The sequence below is a fragment of the Mauremys reevesii genome, linkage group 1 (assembly GCF_016161935.1).
Source record: "Mauremys reevesii isolate NIE-2019 linkage group 1, ASM1616193v1, whole genome shotgun sequence".
Lineage (NCBI taxonomy): Eukaryota > Metazoa > Chordata > Testudines > Geoemydidae > Mauremys > Mauremys reevesii.
This window is the reverse complement of record NC_052623.1, coordinates 251,920,506-251,944,809: the sequence shown is the minus strand read 5'-3', so window position 1 is coordinate 251,944,809 and position 24,304 is coordinate 251,920,506. Positions and strand designations below refer to the sequence as shown.

The 24,304-nt window shown below is 44.3% G+C and overlaps 1 protein-coding gene across 3 annotated transcripts in view; it reads left to right on the top strand.

The window, feature by feature from the left end:
* LOC120409332 (sodium- and chloride-dependent betaine transporter-like) overlaps positions 1–23,287 on the top strand; it is a 55,521-nt gene extending 32,234 nt beyond the window's left edge. For all 3 annotated transcript variants that reach the window (XM_039547219.1, XM_039547210.1, XM_039547204.1), the window contains exons 13-15: positions 8,338–8,438; positions 9,823–9,993; positions 22,481–23,287. In XM_039547219.1, the coding sequence (XP_039403153.1) occupies positions 8,338–8,438; positions 9,823–9,993; positions 22,481–22,648 (440 nt within the window). In that variant the 3' untranslated portion in view covers positions 22,649–23,287. The remainder of the gene's footprint in view (positions 1–8,337; positions 8,439–9,822; positions 9,994–22,480) is intronic.
* The last annotated feature ends 1,017 nt before the right edge of the window (positions 23,288–24,304 follow it).

Genomic DNA, 24,304 nt, shown 5'->3' with positions numbered 1-24,304 from the left:
GGCATGATGCTCAGGAGGCCCTCTGTCTGTAAATGTGGTCCACGCCCTGGCAGTGTTTGAGAAGCCTTGCAATAGGGGGAATGAAATCTCATTGCCATAGAATGAATGGAATCCTCCCCCTAGAATTTAAACACAGCCTGGGTTTTCTTCCACAAGATCACCTGGGGAGCTTCACCTTGAGGATGCATCCCTCAAACAGACCTTCTCCTGGTGGAGATACAGAGTCACACAGGGATTGGGCCCCAGGGTCTGTTCCCTTTTTAGTAAGAGGGAGAGAGGAGAGTAGCTCCCTTTATGGGACTCTTTTCACTAATTTCTGTAATGTGTGTCCAGCTACGACTGCTCTGGGCTCCTTCCTGCATATAAAGATTTACGAAGAACAAGGGATCACCCTCACAGAGCATTACTCCTCTGGCTAACTGCATGGGTTATCCCTTTCTCTGGAGCACTAGCACTGACCATAAGATCCTGGACTTAATAATACACCCACCTCGTCTGATCAATCCTGTGCTCCTAGTCAGATATGATTCTAAGAGGTGCTGAATGCCTGCAGCTCTCACTAAACTCAAGGAGAGATGTGGGTGCTCAGCACTGCTCAGTACTAGACCCCAGGCCTGGAAATGTCTGATCTCTAAGCACTTTTTGATAAGACCACTTGTATTTTGTTAGTTTATGTACAGTAGCTCTCCAGTAGGTCTGAGTGCAATGGGCTATTTTTGTTATGTTCTCAACTATAGGCAATTGATTTGTTATGATGATTGAATCCTTCGCGTCCATACTGATTCCTGCCACTCGAGCTAAAACAATGCACCTTTAGTTCGCACTGGCAGTAGGTCCCGTCTCCTCTCTGTGAGCCAGGCAGTGCAGGGCACTATTATACACAGAGGTTTTGTTCACGCTGCATTTGGGAGGGGAGGTGTGATTGCAGCACATGTAGGCACATCCGAGCTAGCTTGCTAAAGAGAGCCGTGAAGCTGCAGCTGCACAGGCTAGTTGCCCATATATGTAGCCAGGGTCCCTATGCAGGCAGCTAGCCTGTGCTGCTGTGGCTTCACTACTATTTTAAGCAAGCTGGCTAGATCAGAGCTAGCGTGGGTTTGCCTACACGTACTGCAGTCACATCTCCCCAGTGCAGTGTAGACAGACCTTTAATCATAGAATAACAGGGTTGGAAGGGACATCAGGAGATCATCTAGTCCAACCCCCTGCTCAAGGCAGGGCAAATTCCCAGACAGATTTTGCCCCAGATTCCCTAAATGGCCCAATCAAGGATTGAACTGACAACCCTGGGTTTAGCAGGCTAGTGCTCAAACCACTGGGTTATCCTTCCCCTTTAGGGCCTCATTGTCCTTTCAGGGAGTGGTAACATTTGATGCTGGCTTTGCGCTCACTTTGCAGAGGGATAAATAATATACAAGATCGAGGGCAGTGGGGAATCAGGCCTGCACTTTACTGGGACTTTCTCCGTAGCAGGATCCTCTTCCTGGGGTGCCTGATACTGGAGCTTCCTCTGGTCGATCCCTTTACAGGGAGTTCAAGGCTAGTGCTTGTTCTATCCCTCATGAGGACTTTCAGGGTGTCTATTATGGAGTCTCATCTCACTGGAGCAGGCTCCTCCCAGCTGGTTCCTTGCCAGTGTTCAGAAACAGGGCTTCTCCCACCCATGGCAGAAGTTGCTAACTCCTTACTCTAGTCCAGTGGACGGGGCCAGGTTGACCAGCATTGACAGCATGCCATACAGTATTGTTGGGTGACGCAGGATAAGCCTTCACTGCAGAGTCAGCTTAAGTTATCTGCACTCAAGTTACTCCCCTCGAGTTAGCCTCACTGGAGTGAGAGCAGCACAGTTGAGATATAACACTTGAGTGTCTGAAACCACCTTGGTGCTGCACTCACTTGTGTGTGGGGCTAAGATTTCTGGGGACATATCCCAGAGTTCTTAGCACTTCAGCAAGCTGATCCACTTGGAATTCTTTCCCAGGGAACTGTAGGAGAACATGTCTGTCCTGTCTAGGCACGTGGGAGGAATTGTGGAAGACAACTGAGAACTAGTGGCACTCGAGTGGAGCTAGCCTGCATTCACACTGCAGCGTTGGGCTCCCTTGAGTTTTAGCTTGTACCCCCTGATGGCCTAGCCCACTTGAGTTAAAAGCACCACCACAGTTGAGTTAAGGGTTTGTGTGTGTGGATGGGACTCAGATTAGCAGCAACACTCGCGTTATAACTTGAGTGAAACTTTGCAATGAAGATAAGCCCATAATCAGTTCCTGCAGGAATTAAGCTCTTTTGGAGGGGTGGGTGGGGAGGAGAAGAGGTTTCCAGCTCCTATGATTGTGGAGAGAACCTTCCAACGGGAAGCTGAGGCAGCACTGTCAGACTGAGTTTGGAGAGAGAGATGCCATTGCTTCTCTATTGTGACTGCACCCGGGATACCTTACACTGCGCCTTTGGCAAGTAGTGTAGCCAGCCACTGGAGGATTCCACCTGCAAAGGAGAACCTCAGGAGGGGGTAGTTGCTGTAGTGGCTTTATGCCAACCCCTCTCCCCATAGTCTGTGCAGGAGCTAAGGCCGGAGGAAGAGAGCATAGCTCCAGTGACCCCTGGCTGCCACAACACCCCCTTGGAACCATTAGCAGTCAGTGTATAGTAGAGAATCCACCAGTCCTGTCTAATTTATACCAGGAACAGGCCCTGTGTTTGCACAGTCTAGGACTGAGGAGCTCCAGGGGGCAGTTCTGTGCCCTAGCCCCAGCTGCACCAAGCCCATCGAGAGGCGTGAGAGCTCTTCCCACCTCACTGGGGTGCTGTGTTTCAGGAGCTCTGCTGTCATTGCGATTGTAAACTCGCAGGGCAGGGACTCTTCCTGTGTGTTTGTGCAACACCCAGCAGAATGGGGCCCTGATCCTGATTGGGTGCTACAGCAATGTAATTAATACAAGAATGAACTACACATTTTTTTTTGGCCCTCCTCCCATCTTCAGCGTGGATTCCTGGACAACTAATCTTTGCCGTCGCCTCTTCTCTTTCATAACATGATCCCTGGCTGGTGCCCTTTCCTTCCCCTCTCATGCCTCCACTCACTCTTCTGCTTTCCTTTCCCTTCTGCAGCTTCAGCCTGCTGAACAGGTACTTGTGCTTTCCCTGCCATCCAATGGATGGGTTGCTTACAGGGCTCTGCTGCCTCTTTGCCAGACTGCCCTATTTTAGCGTCTCTCTGGTTATGCTTTGTAAACTCATGTCTTTAATGCCACCTCATCAGTCTCCCTCTATTGCGGGCAAGGTGAAGGCCTCTGGGACTTTATCCTGGTCTAAATATTGCCACATAAGGTTTGCACTGAAGACTGCAAATGTCTTTCTATTTGCTCACCTCTGATGAATTCTCTTTGCCTGTGCCTTGTGCTGGTTTCCAGTTCTCCCACCCCATGACACAGCTCACTCTTGCCCATGACTATAGCACTTTCATGGTCAGTAAGCCGGCCCTTGGTTTCTTCCCACTCACACATGCACCACGCACCATCTCTCTGCTTCATTCTTCATCACTTTCCTTAGAGCCCATGTTTCTGTTCCATGGAAGGTTAAGTGTCAACCTGATCTTTTCAAACAGAGAGGCCTCTTACTCTTCGTGATGTTGTTCAGCTTCCCCAGCGGCTTCTTGTCCATCCTGGAGTCTTCTCCTCAGCTCTTCCTTCTGCTTTGAAATAACAGGGACTGGTTATCTGAGGCAAGCATCCACTTTAGCAGCTTTCCCGGCCACTATGATCTACTCTTGTTCTACATTTGCATGTGACATTTCAGAGCTATGTCTCTGCCTACTGTGCAGATTGCTTATAATTTAATCTGCAGATTCCCAAGTCCCAGTAGCTCACACTTCTACTCCCCCACTCCCCTTTATCCCATCCTGAACTGAAATGAGTTTTTGAGCCGCTTTTGAAATGAGCCAACACTATGGCTGATGAGTTCCAGTGTAGACAAGTGCATGTTGGGAGGAATAATTTAAAATACATGTGACGTTGTGCATGCTATATGGTTTTATACAAATATGATAAGTGAATATAATGTAACTGGAATATGCTTCATGCAAAAGGTCTCTTGTAAGGTATCATTACAAAGCTTATAATCTACTGAGTGTAATCGTCCTATTTGTGTAAATGTACCACTCTTGTATCTGGGACTAGACGTATAAAATATAACTCTGAGGGCCTATTCAAATTATACAAAGTGTGGGCCATTAATGGTGGCTTGGAATCTTAATGGCTCCCCTCAGCCAGGACAATTGACTGGAGCTCTGGTTGCAAGCAGTCCTTCCTGTGAGTCAGGCTAGGAGGAATGAAAGCTTGGGGTCTTACAGTGACATGTGTTCATGTCACATGAACTGGAATCCATCTTTAACCTGGTGCTTTTCCAGTGGGGGGAGGGGGTGGAAACCCAGCGAGAGACAAAGGATTCCAGCTTATGCAGAAGATATATAAAGGGGTGGAACAGAACAAAGAGAGAGGAGCCATCATGAAGAATCCCCTAGCTACCACCAAAGCTGGGACAAGAGCTGTACCAGGGGAAAGAATTGTGCCCAGGCCTGGAAGGTGTCCAGTCTGAGAAAAAACTTACTGAAATATCTCTGAGGGTGAGATTATCTGTAGTCAGTTTGATTATACATAGATTTGTGCATCTTATTTTATTTTGCTTGGTGACTTACTTTGTTCTGTCTGTTACTACTTGGAACCACTTAAATCCTACTTTCGGTATTTAATAAAATCACTTTCTGCTTATTCATTAACTCAGAGTATGTATTAATACTTGGGTGAGCAAACCACTGTGCATCTCTCTCTATCAGTGTTATAGAGGGCGAACAATTTATGAGTTTACCCTGCATAAGCTTTAGACAGGGTAAAACGGATTTATTTGGGTTTAGACCCCATTGGGAGTTGGGCATCTGAGTGCTAAAGACAAGCACACTTCTGTGAGCTGTTTTCAGGTAATCCTGCAGCTTTGGGGCAAGTAATTCAGACCCTGGGTCTGTGTTGGAGCAGACGGGAGTGTCTGGCTCAGCAAGACAGGGTGCTGGAGTCCTGAGCTGGCAGGGAAAACAGGAGCAAAGGTAGTCTTGGCACATCGGGTGGCAGCTCCCAAGGGGGTTCTGTGATCCAACCCGTCACAACACACATGCACTGATGGCTTCTGAATTTGTTTCATCCTCTCAGAAAAGAGATCTAGGCATCGCTATGGTCATGTCAGTGAAGATGTCTGCTCAGTGTGTGGTGCTAGTTGAAGATGTGATTGAGGCTGCATTAAGAAAAGAGAATAAAACAGACAACACTGCTGTTTAGTGGATAGCTCAAAGAACTGAGAGTCTGAAGAACTTGGGTCAGATCCTCAACTGGAGCTATGCCAGTGTGCACCAGCTAAGGATGTGGGCCATGGTTTCCATTCTGGGCTTTCCTATTGCTTAGCTGGGCAGATCTTGGACAAGTTATTTGGCCTCTCTGTGCCTCAGCTTGCTCCTCGGTAGAATAGGGACACTAATATCTACTTTTGTAAAGCGCTTTGAGATCCTCAAATGAAAGGTTCTATAGGACTGCAAATGACGATTATGCTATAGTTGAATTCTGCTTTCGGCTTTGGTGAGTTCATCTCAAATTAGAGAAAGAAGGGCAATCGAACTGAGGATGGTAGTTACTGTATGAGTAGACCAATTGCACCTTTTAATCTTCTCTTACAAGAATAAGGGCAGACAGAGAGCAACAAATCTAAAATGGATTGAAGGAAATCTTTTTTTCCCCTCATGCACTGTATAATTATCCTGAGGAACTCACCATTGCTGGATAGTCTTGAGAGAACCAAAATGTAATAACTTCAAAAATGGATTAGACACATTTGAACTTGAACAGCATCTGTAGTTCTTATAGACTAGATAAAACATTATAAAGGCTCTGCATCCTGATGCTTCAGGGCATAAACAGATCACCAGCTGGGTTCAGAAAGAAACTTCCTCTCTGGGTATATGTTTGCAAAATTAGGGGAACTGTCAATGGGGTTTTTATGTCTTCTAAAACATCCAACACGGGTTACTTGCAGAGGCGATATTAGGGTTCATGAACTATTGCTTTGTTACAGTATGGCAACTCTGAGGATGCACAGGATAAAAGCAGACACATCTGTTCCTTCCAGCAAAAATCGCTCTGGGAAGATCTTTAGGACATTCCCTCCCATAATGCATATAATCCTTCCAAATCTGTACTGGGGAGAAAGGGCAACACATGCTGTGCCTCTAGCTTCTTCTCAGCTAGAAAGCAATGGTGACTGGGTGAACTGATAACTTCTTCAGCCTGATTACTTTGTCATTTGCTTGTGAAAGGTAGATCATGCAAACCTCGTGTTCAAGGGCATGCCGAATCCATTCATGTCAGGTCCTACTGTGTTCTACTACATCATCCACTGCTTGCAATGGGCGCGCTGGAACCACAGAAAATGGTGTTTATGTAGAACACATTTGGAAAAGGCAATATTAACGATGCTGCTACTAAATATAATTAGTAGAATATGGATTCCTGTGCAGAGGTGTCATCTGTGTTCTCCTTGCTATTGTTTGGTATATTTGCTTTTGAAAAAGAGCTCTTTCCCCAGTTAGGATTTCCCTTCCGCTTGATCCTGTAGAGAAATCCAAGATGAAAGTTTTTCTTCACATAATGCACAGTGTGTAGAACTCTTTGACAGAAGATGTTGTGAAGGCCAAGACTAGAACAGGGTTTAAAAAAGAACTAGATAGCCATTGATGGACCCTATCCTCCATGAATTTATCAGCCAGGATGTGCAGGGATGGTGTCCCTAGCCTCTGTTTGCCAGAAGCTGGGAATGGGTGATGGGATGGATCCACTTGATTATCTGTTCTGTTCATTCCCTCTGGGTCACATGACATTGGTCACTGTCAGAAGACAGGATACTGGGCTAGACGGACCTTTGGTCTGACCCAGTATGGCTGTTCTTATGTTATGTTCATGATACTCTATTGACTTCAGCAGATTTACACCAGGGATGAATTTGCCCATGCTGTATTTAACATCACAATGTGTTCCTGTGGAAAGATTGTGCAATGTCACACAGACTATTCCATGGGCCTGTTTGAACCTGGAAAGTGATACCAGTAAAGCTGGTCCAAAAAATGCTTTTTCCCCTGTATGGAAAATTTCAACTTTTCAAGAGAAAAAAGAAACCCACCACACTGAATATTTCTGGCCAAAGTCAGAAATTCAGAAATGCTGCCTCCTGGGAGTTTTCTGGTGTCTCATGCCCAAATTCCTCTAGGGGTGGACAGTGGGCTCCCTGGCCGGACTATATATCCCTTGATATGCCCCCAATCTCCCCTCTTTACTGAGCCACTGCAGTGCATCATGGGAATCACATGGATATGGTACACCATGGAAGATGTAATACAGCTGGGAAACCCAGCCACAGAGAATAAGGGCATGAGCCATCCACTTGAACTCCCATTAAGCACCACATCAACATTTGCAAATTGATTTTTTATTATTATTATTTCAGCAAAAAGTTTTGATTTCCAAGTTTTCAGATTTTAAACAAAAAAGGTCAATTTTCTATGGAAAGTTGACACTTCATGGAAAATTTTGCCTTGTCAAAAACCCCATTTGCCTTAAACATTTTGAGGGAAAATATTAGACTAGCCCTAGATACCAGCTAGGACGATTAAGCTGAAAGCCCCAGGTGTATCGGTCTGGTTACTAGGGCTCAATATTCTTCAGAGAGCCCCTCCACCCACAGCCACACAGTTAATGTAACAGAACTGTCTCTTTTTGACCTACGGGGCACATTACAAAGCCTGTGTATACCCACAGGTTTATTCTGGGGAGGGAACTAGGTTAGGGAGTTCTTTTAGGCCCAAATTTGTTAAGAGTGGGTGCCTAAAGTGAGACACCTAGCCATAGGGGTCATTTCAGAAAAATTCAGGTGGGCAAAATGTGCTTTCCTTATGACCACATCCCAAGGCAGGGGGGAGAGAAGAGGAGGGCAAAAAGTGGAAGACATAATGGAGCATGGGTGAGGGTGAAAACCAAGGTCTAGCAAGGGACAACTGCCCCTCTTGCCCCATAGCAAATAACGCCCCTGCACCTATCTCCGTATTTAGGCATCTAAATAAGCAGCCTGAATTCCAGAAATTCTGAGCACCTGGAGGACCAAATACATCCCTGCTGTATGGAATTAGAGCTTCCATTTTAGTAAAACATAACTGAACCTGGACTTGGCATGAGTAATTTCTGAAGAACAAAAATTCTCACCCCCCCCCCTTACCTCTCTTTTTCTCTGTCCCTTCCTCTGGTGGTCAAGGTGCGGACCGTTTCTATGACAACATCGAGGACATGATTGGTTATCGGCCATGGCCACTGGTTAAGATGTGCTGGCAGTTTGTCACCCCTGGTGTTTGCCTGGTAGGTACAAACTATGGTGAGGCATGTTTGTACAGGGATCCTAGAATCTGAGTGAAGAAGGGACTTTTGAGAGGGGCATTAGTGTTTCATTGAATTGCTGTGGAGGAACAGTAGCTTCTCCATAATTGAAGCTGAAATCAATTTCCATTGTAAAGCCTTGTCTTAGGTCTGGAAATTTCATTTAGCCTGAAAATTGGCATATTTATTCTGCAGGCAAAGGAGAATGTATCTGCAAAGCCTGAAGGGAATTGATCAAATCATTTTTGAATTTCAGCCCATTAAAGAATTACCTTGTTCTGAAATGTTCTCTTCTGTCTACATTTCTGTGACTCCCACTAGTTCAAAAACATCTTGTTCCTGCCCGTTGCTTTCCGTAAAGTCAAGTCACCTTGAAAATGCACCCACCGACTATGTTTGAAGAAAACAGTTTATAATTAAGGAAAGATATTAACTATTTTTGTCTTGTGCCCAGTTCTGTTTCCATTGATTTCAGGAGATGGTATGGGCCTAATCCTGCTCCCGTGACTGTCATGACATTTGTTTGCCATTGACCTCAATGGGATCAGGATCAGGCACTATGGCCAAAATCTTCAACAGCTTGGATAGGCACAAATAGCTTTTGGAGCTGCCACCTGAGGGCTCCAGTGGGAGTTGAAAACAATCAGGGAGTTTTCAGAGCTGCTGCTTGGTCATGCATGAGTTGCTGAGAGCTCAGTGGTTTGAGTGCTCTATAGGGCTGGGTGCAGGCTGAGAGCTCATCTTTCAATGAGTATTTTCAGAGAGGGCCTTGGGTGCCCCGGGGCTGTTCTCAGAGCTCAAAAGTCAGTCCTGTCAGAGGCATGACTAAGCCAGGAGTCACCAGAGAAGGTGCCCAAACTGCAGCCCCTGATTGGCTGCTCCAGAGTTTCCGCACCCTGACTACAGAGAGCTTACAAATAAGGACCTTCCTCCTACACATACATTGGAGAGAGAGGGAATTTCCTGGAGGTTGAGAGGATCCATGTTGGAGAAGGCAAGGCGAGGTAAGGATTTGGGTAGGGACTGGAAAGGTGAGGGATAGGAGGTAGAAGAGCACTGAGACTCACATCCCAAAGGTTCAGGGGAGGGGAGGGGTTGGTGAATGGAAAACAGCACAGGGGGGAGGGAAAATTCCAAAACCAAAAAATGTTTCAAAACTCAGTTAAGGCTGGTAAGTAACAGCAGTGTACATACCCATCACAATATTTCCAACTCCCAAACACTTAGGACCAAGAATATAACTAGGTAAGGAGATCACAAATCTTCTACTGCTTATACATCCCTTGTCAGGAACCGTCTCTCACCACCTGTTTCTGACTCACCATGTACCCACCTGCTGTTCTGACTTATGTTCTTCATTCCTCAGGCGACCTTCCTATTTTCACTGATCAAGTACACCCCCCTCACATACAACAACTGGTACGTGTACCCTCCGTGGGGCTACGCTCTGGGCTGGTTGATGGCTCTCTCTTCTATGATCTGCATTCCACTCTACGTCATTTTCATCCTGCTGAAAACCAGGGGATCACTAAAGAAGGTAAAAGAAGGTCTGGAACTTCTAGGTCCCAGATTCAAATCCAGCCCAGGTCATCAGTGACTAAAGACTGTGTGAGTGCTTCCCACTGGCTTGTGTGAAATAATAGATGGTCTCCATCCAGTGCAATAGAACCTCAGAGTTATGAACCCTTGGGAATGGAGGTTCTTTGTAACTCTGAGACGTTCATAACTCTGAACAAAACTTTATGGTTGTTCTTCCAAAAGATTAGAATTGAACATTGACTTAATACAGCTTTGAAAGTTTACTATGCAGAAGAAGAATGCTGCTTTACCTTTATTTTTTTAGTAGTTTACATTTAGCACAGAACTGCACTGTAATTGGGTTTGGTTTTTTTTGTCTCTGCTGCTGCCTGGTTGCATCCTTCCTGTTCCAAATGAGGTGTGTGGTTGACCGGTCAGTTCATAACTGACGCCCGCAACGCTGAGGTTCTACTGTACTAGTAAGAAACCATCTCAGCAACTGGCCCTAATTGAATCTTTTGTTGAGAGGCTTAGAAGAGAGGCCACAGAGGAATAGAGGTGTGGGGAATAAAGTACCCTCCTGCTCCCAGAGGTGGTCACTGTGGATCACATTTGAGACACATGAGTGGGACAGTGGGGATGAAGATAGTCCTTATGCTGCCCGTTCTGTCCTTGATCTATGGCACTGTCAGTACAGCAGTTTTCACGATTGTGAATGTCATTGAAACAATTCAATGCGTAGCATTTCTTTAAAGGGATAGACATAGAGGAGGGCCTCGTTCACTGAGGCCTGACACCATGTTCGTTGGTTACATCTGTGCAAAGTGGGCATAAGTTAGAATGGGAGCAATTTGCAGTAGTGTAAAATGATGACACAAGATGCAGGGAAATGGAGAATCTGGCCCGAACTGTTTGGAAGTGTTTCAAAAAGAATATAGTGAATCAATGGTGTGACCAAATAGAAATGTCTCCTAACATCTACCTCTCTATAGGCACGTGACCATATCTGTCAGTTCTTTCCAATGCATCCCTTTTCCTGTCAGCCCTTTGATTCTCTAGCTGAGTGTTGTAACGTGATGAGAATGGAAGGAGCTGTGTAAGAGAAGGTTCTCTTGCCAATATCATTTGAGACCATGAAAGGATAGGGAAGAGGCCAGTGTAGATGAACGGAGGGATTTGGAAGGAGTGCAGAGAGAAACCAGACTTGTGCATTTGGCTGGAACAAGTCCGTGGAGAGTTTTAAAAAGAAAGAGGAACGTTTTGGACTGGATGCTGGAGAAAATGGGGAAGCAGCAGGGTCATTTGAAGCTGTGGCTGAAGGTGATGTGTTGAGGTTTTGTGGGACAAAGGTACCTTAATTTGGTACTGCCAGTTTATGGGAGCCCAAATCCTGAAACCCTTACTCAGGCAAAACTCCCAGTGACTTCATTGGAAGATTTGCCTGTATAAGGAGTTATGGGTCCATGGTCAATGGGTGATACACAGAACAGTGGTCAGGATCACCTCCTCACAGGATGGGGCTCAGAGGAGGACATCTCAGTGAGGACCTCCTTGGCTAAGTCCTCCCCTGATCATTCTGTCTGGGTGGCCTGGCATTTGCCTACTGCAGAATGACCTGCAGCGGCTGTTGCTACACTGGGAAGGTTCTCATGAATTTGCTTAGCTCCCAGGGGACCAACAAGCACCTCGGCCTTCCTGGAGCAGGCCAGATCTACAGTTCTATGTGCAACCAATATGCATGAGTATGATGATGCAAGGCAACCGTAATGCTGACTTAACCGGCTAGTGGAGGATTCCCCCAGTGTGGCACAGAGCTGTCATAGCAGCATCTATCTCTACCCCTCCCACTCTCCAGTGCAGAGTGTGTTGATGGAAAAGGGAGTTTGACTGAGGCAATGCTATACTCCGTCAATGCCTGGCTCCCAGAAAGGCCCCCTGAGGACACAGGCTTCTGGGCTTAAATTTCCAGTGGAGATCAGCTGCCCCCAGGATCAGGGGGAGTGAAGGTGCATAGAGCACCCTCCTGAGTTGTGCCAAGTGCAAGTCCTGGATCAGACAGTGGCTCTTAACTCTGATCTCCCCCTTACTCCTTACCAGTGTCTCCCTTGGCCAGGGCTGCCCCAGATAACTCTTCACAAGGTGTATTACCTAACCCTGCCGTGGCCTAGGCAATCTCACCAGGGTCAGTATGGGCAGGACATATGACTTTCTCCCAGTCTATACAAAGCTACCTTTTCCCTGCCAGTCCCCTCTTCTTCCATCACAGGGATCCTGAACCTGTGGAGAGCCTTATGCAAGGTTCTAAGATGTCTGTGGGGGGGGAGATGGGGCCATGGAGGTGGCCACCCCCTATTCCGAGGCCCACACTGGGTTACTTCCTTGTGAAGACCTGGGGAAGCACAGTCTCTCCTGGTTTGTCCCAGTTTGAGTGACAGCTCAGGCTGATGGAAATGCAAATGAATTGGGGAGGGTGGAATTTAACGCTGGGGGGAGTTATTCAAATCTCGCTAAATGAGATGAGTGGAGAGGAGAACCCTGCAGCACTATTGTATCAGGGAAAAAAACTGGGCTCACAAGGTCCTTTCCAGCTCAGTCACCTCAGGGAAGGTGAATCTGTGCCCATGAGGCTCTTATTTCCTAGCTAGGAACTCTAACTTAATTGGAAGTGACAGGCTGTGTGGCAGTACTGATTAGTGCCCACCTCAGGTGCCTAATGAGTTACAAGGCGAAGCCCCATTCAGAGGAGAGGGGGAGAAAAGACTTGAGTGAATGGGGAAGGGAGGAAGGCAGAGAAGACAGTCGAGGAGTGCAGCCTCTGGATTGGAAACAGCACTGGGAGTCAGGAGACCTCCCTTCTAGTATTGACTACATCTGTGCTCTTAGGCAAGTGACTTGGCTTTACTGGCCCTCTCTGCACAGGGGAAAGGGTGCTTTTATCATCTGGACCAGCTTTATGCAGTTGGAAAGGCCCTTAACACCTGGGCCTAGTCTACACTGATTTTGTAGCAGTATTGCTATTTTGGCTAGGATTGTTGTTTTTAACTGGAATGGTTATACTGGTACAACCCTTAATGTGGATGCAATTATATTGATATAAAGGTGCCTTTTGTGGGCATACCTTAATCCCCTTCCCACACTGGAATAAGCTAGACTGGCATAAGCACTTTTATACTAGTGGAAATGTTCTTAGCTTTTAGCTGTGGAATCTCCTGAGCCTAGTGGAGGGCATGAGGCAACTCATTTTCCCCACTGCTGTCTGTCCAGAGCAAGATGTTTGTAGTCTCCATGATGGCAACATCATTTTCAGTCATCTTGCAATAAGTCATTCATTGTCCTCCATGCCTTCTTTTTCCCCAAGAAGAATCCAGTTTAAGACATACCTTGTGCTTATGCCACAGGGTTACCTGATGGTATGGCCAAACCAGTCTCTATCTGGTCACAAAGGTCCTGGTGGATTCTCCATCATTGACAATTTTTAATTCAAGATGGGATGTTTTTCTAAAATGTAACTTCTATAGCCTGTGTTATACAGGAAGTCAGATTAGATGATCACAATGGTCTCCTCTGCCCTTGGCATCTATGAATCACTGAGTCCTCAGTCTGCTAACCCATGTGATGCAACACTTCCACATTGGTTACATGATCTTTTGCACAATAGAACTGTACAATCTCATTTTTGTGTGTAGATGTGTCTTGCTCTTTTCCAGATGTTTGACACATGGGAAAATGATCCACTGGCTTTGCCAATTCTTACCTTCACATCTTTAGTGAGATGGCCATTAGCAGATATTGTACTTCCAAAATAGATTAAGTCATTAATTCTTTTGTACTCTTCTCCATCAATCACACATCTGCCAGTGTTGACAGCATTCTCTCCTATCTCCATGATTTTGGTCTGCTGTATACAGATACAAAGTCCCACTTTGGCTAGTTCTGCTTTTAGATTCATAAAGAGTCCTTTCATTCCATCCCGGTTGGTATCCAGCATGACTATATTGTCTGCAAAATCTAAGTCTTGCAGCCTATTTCTTGCCTAAACGATACCAGTGTTCTCGTCAGTAGCTGTCAGTCTTATCACAAAATCTATGACAATACAGAAGCCAAGTAGAGAAAATATGCAACCTTGCCTTATACCAGTAATACTCTTAAAACATTCTGTGACTCTACTTTTGGTCCTGATGCAACCTCGCCATACAAAGCTTTTATCAAATTAACAGTCTTTGCTGGAACTTAATAGTGTCTCAAGATCTTCCAGAGGGCATCTCTATGCATGCTATCAAATACTTCAATAAAATCAAGGATGTTTAAAACTATACTCTTCTGGTATTCTAAGCCTTGAGTCTTCTCAAGGTGAAAATCTGTTCCGAACATGACCTACCAGACTGAAATCCAGCCTGTTCTTCCCTGAGTACTTTATCAAAAGTGGTTTTCATCCCATTCAAAATGATAATACAAAACGCTTTCCCAGGTACAGCTAGGAGTATCACCCTTCTCTAGTTATCACAAATAAGCTGTTCTACCTTTTCAGGGATTTTGCAGATAACACCTCTTCTCCAATCTTTGGACAGGTGTCCCTTCTCCAGACCACTCCAACTGCCTGCACATGTAATTCACCAGCACTTCCTCCCCAGCATTTAACATTTCAGCATTTGTTTTATCCTAGCCTGGTGCTTTAACACTCTTCAGCTGGTTTATAGCCTTAGTTCCTTCCTCTGAGGTGATTACTTGTAGTGGTATAGATAAGACCACTATGTCTTCACATTTCTCAGTATGTGTTAATGGTTCTGGCTGGTTTCGCACAGCCTGGAAATGTACCATCCAATGGGTACTCTGTCCATCCTTTGTGGTTAAAATCGTACAATCTTGAGCTTTTTTACACAATTCTACAAAGGTTAGCGCATTGTGATGTCAGTTGTTTAGATACTAGAGAGCTTTTTAGAATCCTCTCTCCTATGTGCCTCCGCAGTGTCTCTTGCTTTATTTTCCATCCATTTTCTAAGATCTCTTCTGGCTAATCTTTTACCTTCCTTGTCTTTATCCACATATTCTTGTTGCAGAATAGTTCTTTTACTGCTGTCTCGTTCTTCTTGCTTTCTTGTCTTTAATTCTTTCCTCTATTCAACTAGCTTCCATGTATTTGGTTGGAGCCATTCTTCTTTCTTAGATAGTCTCATCCCCAGGGGCGGCTCCAGGCCCCATCACGCCAAGCGCGTGCTTGGGGTGGCATGCCACGGGGGGCGCTCTGCCGGTCTCCAGGAGGGTGGCAGGCAGCTCCAGTGGACCTCCCGCAGGCGTGCCTGTGGAGGGTCCGCTGGTCCCGCGCAGCTTCGGTGGAGCATCCACAGGCACGCCTGCGGGACGGGACCAACGACCAGCAGAGCGCCTCCCGCGTGATGCCACCGTGCTTGGGGCGCCGAAATGTCTAGAGCCGCCCCTGCTCATCCCACATGGTAGTCCTGGATGCAGCCTCACTTGCCTTTTTGAAAAACTCCCATTGTTTTTCTGTCATGCATCTGTGTCTAACTCTCTTCAAATCTATTGCTAAAATGCATCTTGAAATGTGCCTTCACTGTTGGATCTACTAACTTTCTAATATCATACATTCCTTCTGCCTTGAGGAGTAGTTTTCTTTTTTTGTTGTTTTTTTATTTATTTTATTTTGATTGTCCCAATAACAAGATGGTGGTCACTTCTGATACTAGCACTCCTATACAGCCTGGTGTTCAACTGTGATCTTCTCTTGCACCTGCTAAAGGCAACATGATCAAGCTGTTTCTGGGTGAAGCCATCATTTCATCTCCACGTCAGTTTGTCTTTCCTTGTGTGAAAATTCATAGACTGCATAGGACACAGAATTATAAAAACATTTTCCATTGTCAGTCTGTTCTAATATGCCATTTCTGCCCATAATGTGCTCAGATCCAGTATTATCATCGCCAACCTGTGTATTTAGATCTCCCATAGAGATAACAATATCATTTATTGATCTTGCCAAAGACGCTCTGCAACCTTTCAGAGAAACAATCTTTGCCTTGTTCATCGCAATCATTTGTTAGGTGCATAACACTGAACAAGTGTGACTTTTGCTTTGTTTGTCATAAAACAAGCGGTCAGTATTCTTGAATGTGCAGATACCCATTCCTTCAGTGCTGTAGTAGCTTCCTTGCTAAATTTAACCTTCCCAATGTTTATCATCTTCTCTTCAACCACACCTTCCAATGATAATTAGATGGGTCCAGTCCACCTCATCTCAATCTCTCCAAGTATACTTGGGCCAGAGATTTTCGTTTCTCGATAACTTGTGTCAGTCTGTCTGTGTTCTGAAGTGATCTACCATTCCAGCTCCCAATTCTTGACTTAGTTTTAGCTGTGAAGATACCCCATTTCAGATTAACAACTTCCTTGCGGATTTGATTCTCCAGCATCAGAATGTCAGACGGATTTGCTGGTTGATCAGTACTATTTTGTCTTACATCCAGCACATCATGGTTCTCCACAGTTGATATTTGTATTTGCAAATCTGTGACAGATTCATCTTGTCTCTGGGATGTTTCTGTAACAGAGCATTTTTGTGAGACCAGTGGACTGCCTTTAGTTTGGCTCCTATCCTTTGACTTTTCTGTCTTGGGTGACCTTACCAGGAATTTTACACCTGCCAACATAACTCTCAGGGTATCTGGAGCACACAAGCATATGCACCACATCAAGGTGCAGTTGCTGGGGAAACTATAGCTGTCCTCACACTGGAGGGGTTGTTATTGCATCAATGAGACCGATATAATTAAAGTGGTAAAACTTGTGTGTAGACAAGACTTCAGCTACCTAGTCTACAACACAACCAGCTTACACAGCTGAAAGAGGTTAAACTGTCTGCTATTAAAGGTAGATGGGGGCCTTTGTGACTTAACTTTCCCAGCTGTAAAATGGGAATGATACTTATCCACCTTTGGTAAGCCTTTTGAGATCTACAGCCAAAAAGTTCCTGTAGGTGCCAAATATTTTATTATGATGCGTTAGTGCTAATTTATAGTGTGCTCAAGTGACTGATTTAGTCAAGTACAGATAAGGGATTTTTGTGTTTACCTCTCACTTTATAAAATGTCAGATATAACTTCCATGGACTTTGTAACTGCCTCTTTATAAAGAAGCTTCCAAGGACATGGATTAGAAATGCAGGAAGGGGTCTGTCCACCTTCCCCGCCTCTCCCCCTACCCCCCAAAAAAATCCTCAATGAATATTTGTTCTGATTTTGAAACGGAGTCTCCCTGACTGTGCTTGTGCCCCTCTTTCATTTACTGCCTATGAATATTTTAAGCAATGCATGTACTGGCAGCAAAGCTCCAAGGAACAGCATGCTGTATTTAAAGTGAATATTGCAGTATATTCATGGAAAGCACATTTCTAATTGTTAATCGTGACTATTCACACCAGCAAGCTGACTCCCAGAGTTCCACTGGGCCAATCAGGAAACACAAACATTGTTACCTTATGTGTCCAGTTAAAAACAGCTCAAATTCCAAACATGGAATCACAAACAAGCTACAGGCCAAGAACTATGCCAGAAATTACTGGATGAATATTTTTTAATAAATTAGAGAAAATAACAATCCGTTGGCAGGCAATTCACAAACAGAGAGCAAGAGTGTCAAAGAGTGTCATTTAGTTATATAAATGAGTTAATTGCTCAGCCTTGTTTGTGATACGGTCTGTAAGCATGTGATCAGATGAGTGGTATGTGCTGAGCCAGACAATCTGCATAGAAAGACCCATGTAGCTATGAATATCAACGTCTATTAGAGAAGTGTTTTGATGCTCAATGACTCTGAAAACCACTTTGTGGTAGTCCCAGGGAGTGCAGGGTATAGGGTGTGAGACAAATGCTAGAAACATGGAGTGGGGGGAGGGGGAAGAAATCTGTAGCTAAAAGCATCTCTCTCTGAGACTGCTCTGTGGGTAGGTGTGTGCAGTGGGATAATATTACCTAGCGTCTTCCATCCAATGATCGCAAAGCATGGCACAGCCTCTAATGAAAGCCTCCCAGGACCCCTGTAAGGAGGGCAGTATTAGTAACCCTGTTTTACAGTTGATGACATGGGTACAAAGAGCTGAAGATGCTGATTTTTCTATTGATGTGAACTGGATCTGTGACTGAGCAGCACTTCTTTATTATCAGCCCTCTGAATTGGATGAGTTCAGAGGAGCCACAACTCCCATTGAAGGCAGCAGAAGCTGTGACTACTCAGCACCACAGACAAATTAAGTCACAAGGGGCTTGTCTGAGGCCACTGGAGATGTGAGGCAGGACCAGGCATAGAACCCTTGTGTACTGATTCCCACTCCTGTGCCTTAAACAGAACACCGTCCCTCCTCCCATAAATACACCTCTAGTGCACCTTGTGATACATGTCCCAAAATGTAAACAAATAGCAACATTGTAAGTCTGGAGGTTGAATAATCATGGATGAGAACTGGCTAAAGATAAGGGGGGGGGTGAGGCACCAGCTAAACAAGCAAGTGCCTGGGGTGGCATAATGCTGGGGCCCCAGCTCATACCTGAAGCAGCATCCTGGGCTATATCCTGACCGCCCTGTGGGCCGTAACCAGCCTGTTGTTCTGCCGCTGGGTGCGGCAGGGCAGGGAGCAGGTTAAGTGGGGAGCGTGTCCCTGCTGCTCTCCTGTGGGCGGTGGCCACCCCCGACCCCTCAGGCGGGAGCTAGTAGCACGGCCCTGCTCCGGCTGCAGAGGACGGAAGGAAGACGGCACCCGGGCAGGCCGCTCCTCCTTGGCTTGTCCCCGCCTCTGACTCTGACTTCTCCTCCTCCTCCTTCCCTCTGTGCCGCTTCCTGCCAGGGGAGGGGAGAGGGGAGCAGAGCAGCAGCCTGGGCTGAGCCCAGCTTGTGCCGGGGCCAAGGCAAAGACCAAGGATGAGTGGGGCTGGGATCCAGCAGCAGCAGCCCCAACCCCTGGGCCTGGGAGTGGTGGTGATGGGAGATGAATCCACCTTGGGCCAGATCCGCAGCAAGGTAAGAGTTGGGCCAGGCAGGAGGGTCTCTGGGGAGCTTCTGCCTGCTGGAGCCCCAGAGGCTGCTGCCTCCCTCCCCAGCCCCTCACAGCACTCCAGTGTCTGGAGTCTCCTTCTGCCTCCCCTCCTGCAGGGGGTGAGTGACCTGGCAGAGAGGGGCAGCATCTGTCCAGCAAGCCCAGCACCTCTTCCTTGGCTCCTCCAGCCCCAGAGCTCTCTCCATTGCATGCTCCTCGGGCTCCCAGTTGGGTGGCCTCGGCACTGGGGAAATGCCAGCAGGGCTGGGTCCAATGTGTATGCGAGCTCGTGAGGAGCTCTCTCGTCCCAATGACTAGCACCTTACTTACGGCAAGTACAGTAGTGCAATAGGAGTATGACGTGAAAAATATCATCATGTTGTGACACGGTCACTCAAATCACGATTACTTGTGTGTACTGTGCTGCCCTGTCGGCGCCATTTGTGCTAATTTCCATTTCGCGTCGGTGCCAGTGGTTATAGGGCTAAAATGCTGGGACAAAAACGAAAATGACTTTCTGGTGCTGCTTGCCAGCAACAAAGAGAGAAACAGCAAAAAGAATTAGAAAAACCTTGTACTTCAAAAAAGTATTTTAAATAAAGTTGACAATCAAGGAGAAAGCGCTAAGCAATGTGTTGAAGGTGATTATTCATCAACTGATGGAGACCGATCGAACCAAAGATTACCTTTATCAACTGATAAAGATGAACAACAATCTGACCAAAGATTATCTTCGCTAACTGATAAAGACGAACAATCACAATCCATCCAAAGATTTACTACTTCAGCTGAAAAGTCCAGAAATGAAGAACTGTTATCCAAATCTAAAACTGAAGAACAATTATTGGAAGGTGAAGAGACTGACATAGGATGAGATCCAAGTACATGGCCGACAATAATTACTGATGCAATGCGAATTATTATTGTGAAAAAAGGTCTTTCAAAACTAGATCCTACATTTGAATATCCATTTAATGAGTTGAATCGTCGATTTATGCCATCCAGTATGAAGAAAAAAATGAAAAATGGGGAACAGATTAATAGATCGTGGTTAGTGTATTCACAGATCAAAGATGTAGTGTTTTGTTGTTGCTGCCAACTGTTCTGTAACTCAGACATTCTTCTGGCAACTGTAGGTTTTAATGACTGGCAAAATTTGCATCAGCATTTGAAAAAACATGAAAAATCATTTACGCTCATTGACAAATTGGATTTAGCTGTCAAACAGATTATGTTCCGGTACAACAATCGATGCAGTACAGCAACGTCAGCTAAATTCAGAAATTCTACGTTGGCAAGCGGTGTTGGAATATTTACTGGCAATCATTAATTTCCTAGCCAAACAGTGCCTCGCATTCCGTGGATCCTCGGATATTTTATTTGAGAATAACAATGGAAATTCTTAAAATTGGTTGAGTTATTAGCAAAATTTGATAATGTTATGGCTGAGCATGTACGAAGAGTGAAAGATGGAGAGATTCACACCCATTATTTGGGTAAAAATACACAAAATGAGATAAAAGAATTAATTTCTAATGGAGTGTGTAATGAAATTTTATTGAATTTGAAACATGCCAAATATTACTCAATTATAGTTGATTGTACTCAAGATCTGAGCAAAACAGAGCAAATGTCAATAGTTTTACGATTTCTGAAAATTGATGAAAATGCAAAAGTGAAATTTGTGAACGAAACTCCTGGGAAAGCCCTCACACATGTAATTCTACAGAGATTGGAACACTATGGAATAGCTTTAGAAAATATGCGTGGCCAAGGGTACTATAACGGCTCAAACATGCAAGGACGACATGCAGGTGTACAGCAAAGAATATTGAATTTAAACAATCAAGCTTTTTTCATTCCTTGCCATGCGCATTCGCTCAATCTGGTTCTCAGTGATGCCGCCAAATCATCTAAAGATGCCGTTTCATATTTTACCATAGTGCAAGCAATTTACAACTTTTTAGTGCTTCCACACACCGTTGGGCAGTCTTGAAGAAGCATCTTGAAGAAAAACTCACACTTAAACCTCTAAGTCAAACTAGATGGGAAAGCAAGATAGATACTATTAGACCATTCCAATATTCATCAGGAGAGATTTATGATGCACTATTCAAAATAAGCCAGGACTTGTCATATGATCCTTCATTTCGACATGAAGCTGAAACATTGGCTCAGAAGATGATGCAGTTTTAATTTTCATGTTGCACGGTTATTTGGCACAATATTCTAAATCAAATTAATTTGACCAGCAAAGTTATGCAGAAGATAACCATAGACATATCCAAGGGAAAGACTATTTTGAATAAAACGCTGGAATATTTAAAAAAAAAATACTGTTCAGATGAAGGATTTGAAGAAACTGACAAAGAAGCAACAACAATAGCAGAGGATCTTGATTTTGAACTGACATTTGCACCTCAACGATACATTCATCCTCGGGGAAAAAACAAGACAGTTTTGTTATGATGATCATGATGATCCTATTCTCGAGCCAAACAAAAGGTTTAAAGTTGAATGTTTCTATTGTATTTTGGATATAGCTATAACTTCCATTGAAGAAAGATTTTGTCAGTTGCATGGTCATTGTGAAACTTTTCAATTGTTATACGATATTGGAAATATTTAAAAATCAGTTTTCCAAAGAAGACCTCATGGAGCAGTGCCAAGCCCTACATTTAGCATTCAGTACTGATAACGCTGCTGACATTGATAAAGCTATTAATTCATCATACAATTCTACTGTATCTGAGCTAATAAGGCCTAAAACTTCTCCTCTAAAAGTATTAGAATTTATAGCAAGAAATGATTTTTTTCACTCCAAACACTGTTATAGCATTACGCATTCTTTTAACATTACCAGTATCAGTGGCTTCTGGTAAGCACAGTTTCTCAAAATTGAAATTACTAAAATTATTTGAGGTCCATCATGTCTCAAAATCGTATGTCAGGACTTTTGCAAAAAAAATTTAGATTTCACTGACTTATTAAAAGACCGCAAGTATAAAAACCAGAAAAATTCAGTTCATATAAATTTTTAATTTATAAGAAACTGGAAGACACTAATGTTTTTCATTACAGTGTATAGTTGAACTCAAATTGTTTGTAATTGAGTTTTTGTTAAAATTAAATGTTAAAATTACACTAGTATTTCACTAACTACAAATTCTGTTTTCATTTTTTAAAAAGTTTAAACAGTCAAAACAAAACTGCAAAGTGCAAACATGTAAAAGCCAAAAAAAGCGGTGGAGGGGGGAGAGGGCAGGCAAAAATGTTTTTGCTTGGGGCAGCAAAAAAAACTAGAGCCAGCTGTGTGGGTGGGTGGGTGAGAGGAATGGAAAGTGGAGAGGATTAGCTCTCTGAAATGCCTTTTGCCCACAGCAATTACTGTGGATTGCTATTGGGTGTCAGTTTGTCTACCAGTTTAATTAACAGAGATTCCCTCTTTCTGCCTGTCTCTCTGCAGAGGCTAAAGCAACTCACTTCCCCAGCGGAGGACTTGCCTCAGCCAAAGAAGCACCAAAGAAGGGCTAGCGTGTCTGAACCATTGGAGAGCCCCAAAGCAGAATACAGGATCTCATCCCCATCAGCCAAGGAAGTGCTCATATTCACAGAGAAGGAAACCCACTTGTAAAGCATATGGGAAAGGATTTTGCCTTTGCATTCTGGAGTGATTCCCCCTCTCGTTCCTGAGGTAGCTTCTCTTCACACCTAGGACAATGCACTCCTCATTTCTCTTCTGCACACGGAGGCAAAGCCATCCTAGTCAGTGACTCTGGGACATCCTTCTCCCTCCCCAAGTTTATCAGGTAGTTAACTATACAGACTTGGGATGGCAGTTCTTTTGACAGCGCTGGGACAGCTCTCTCCTTCTGCACCTGGGAAAGAGCAGTGTGACTTCACCAGAGTCATTTAGAGCCCTGACACTGAAAAAAGGAACAGTAGATATAAAATAATGGGGAAAGGAAATTGCAAAGAGTAGAGAGGTTCAGAAGTAAAGTCAGGAAGGTAAAGGCACAAAATGAGGGGGTGTGCGCAAAAGGAACAAGTTAAACGGTTTATAAGTACATAAAAAGCAGGAGGCTGACACAAGAGAGTGCACAGGTAGGTCACCTACATACCAGGGACAGAGAGCCAATCACATACTGCAGGGTCTGAGTCTTCCTGGGAAGGGGATCTAGTAGTTAAAAGAGAGAGTCTCCAGCCTGCCAGACCTATTAGTACAACACTGACACTGTTAAAGAGCCATTCAAGGGGTAATGAAGACATTTAACAGGCATTTGCCAACCCCCAGGTATCTGTCAGTTTTGGGGGGAGGGATAGCTCAGTGGTTTGAGCATTGGCTTGCTAAACCAGGGCTGTGAGTTCAATCCTCTAGGAGGCCACTTAGGGATCTGCAGCAAAAATCAGTACTTGGTCCTGCTAGTGAAGGCAGGGGGCTGGACTCAATGACCTTTCAAGGTCCCTTCCAGCTCTAGGAGATTGGTATATCTCCAATTATTTCTGAATGTACTGACAAACAGTTTTGCATGACTAATATTTTACTCAGAACATGTGTCGTGTCTACAGGACCTTAGTTTAAAATTTGCTTTAAAAATATTTCATTAATGAGTTGGTGAATATTATAAATTCACATCTCTATACAATACTATACAATCACATCCTTGCATAGATTTTTAGATGCACAATCATCTTTAGCCTTAAATGCTTGGATCTTCAGACATATAGTTTTTTAAATAAATTCTTCAAAAGATCACCCTTATCTAAAATACACTTTAATTACTATAGTTAAAAAAAAAAACTTACTTCCAAAGTCTTCCTGTCTTCCACCCATTTCTCCCTTCACCCCTTCTCCCCCGCACCCCGCATTGAAGGAAGCAACAGCCCTTTGCTTCCAGATAGCTGGACAAAGAGTTTCCCTTTCTTTACTTCTGACTATCTGATGAACTAGCTTTACGCAAGATCAGTACCTTAGTATGATATAAAATCCTTTGTTATGCCTAAAATCTTTGGAAACATATTTTTTAAAGTTGGTGAAATTTCATAAACGTGTATTGTTATGGAGATCACACACAGTAAATTAGTGTTCCTTTTTTCTAAAAGCAATGAACATTGTTATGAACACACAATCTCTGTGACTGATTAATTTAAATTAAAGTCTGTTTCAGTGAGTTAAATCTGAAATGATTACTTTATGAAGGCATAAGAGTACATTTAAAATATAAAATCAGCATAGAAATACTGATTAAGAAAATGTAAAACAGAGAAGAGCTGCATCATGTATTCCATA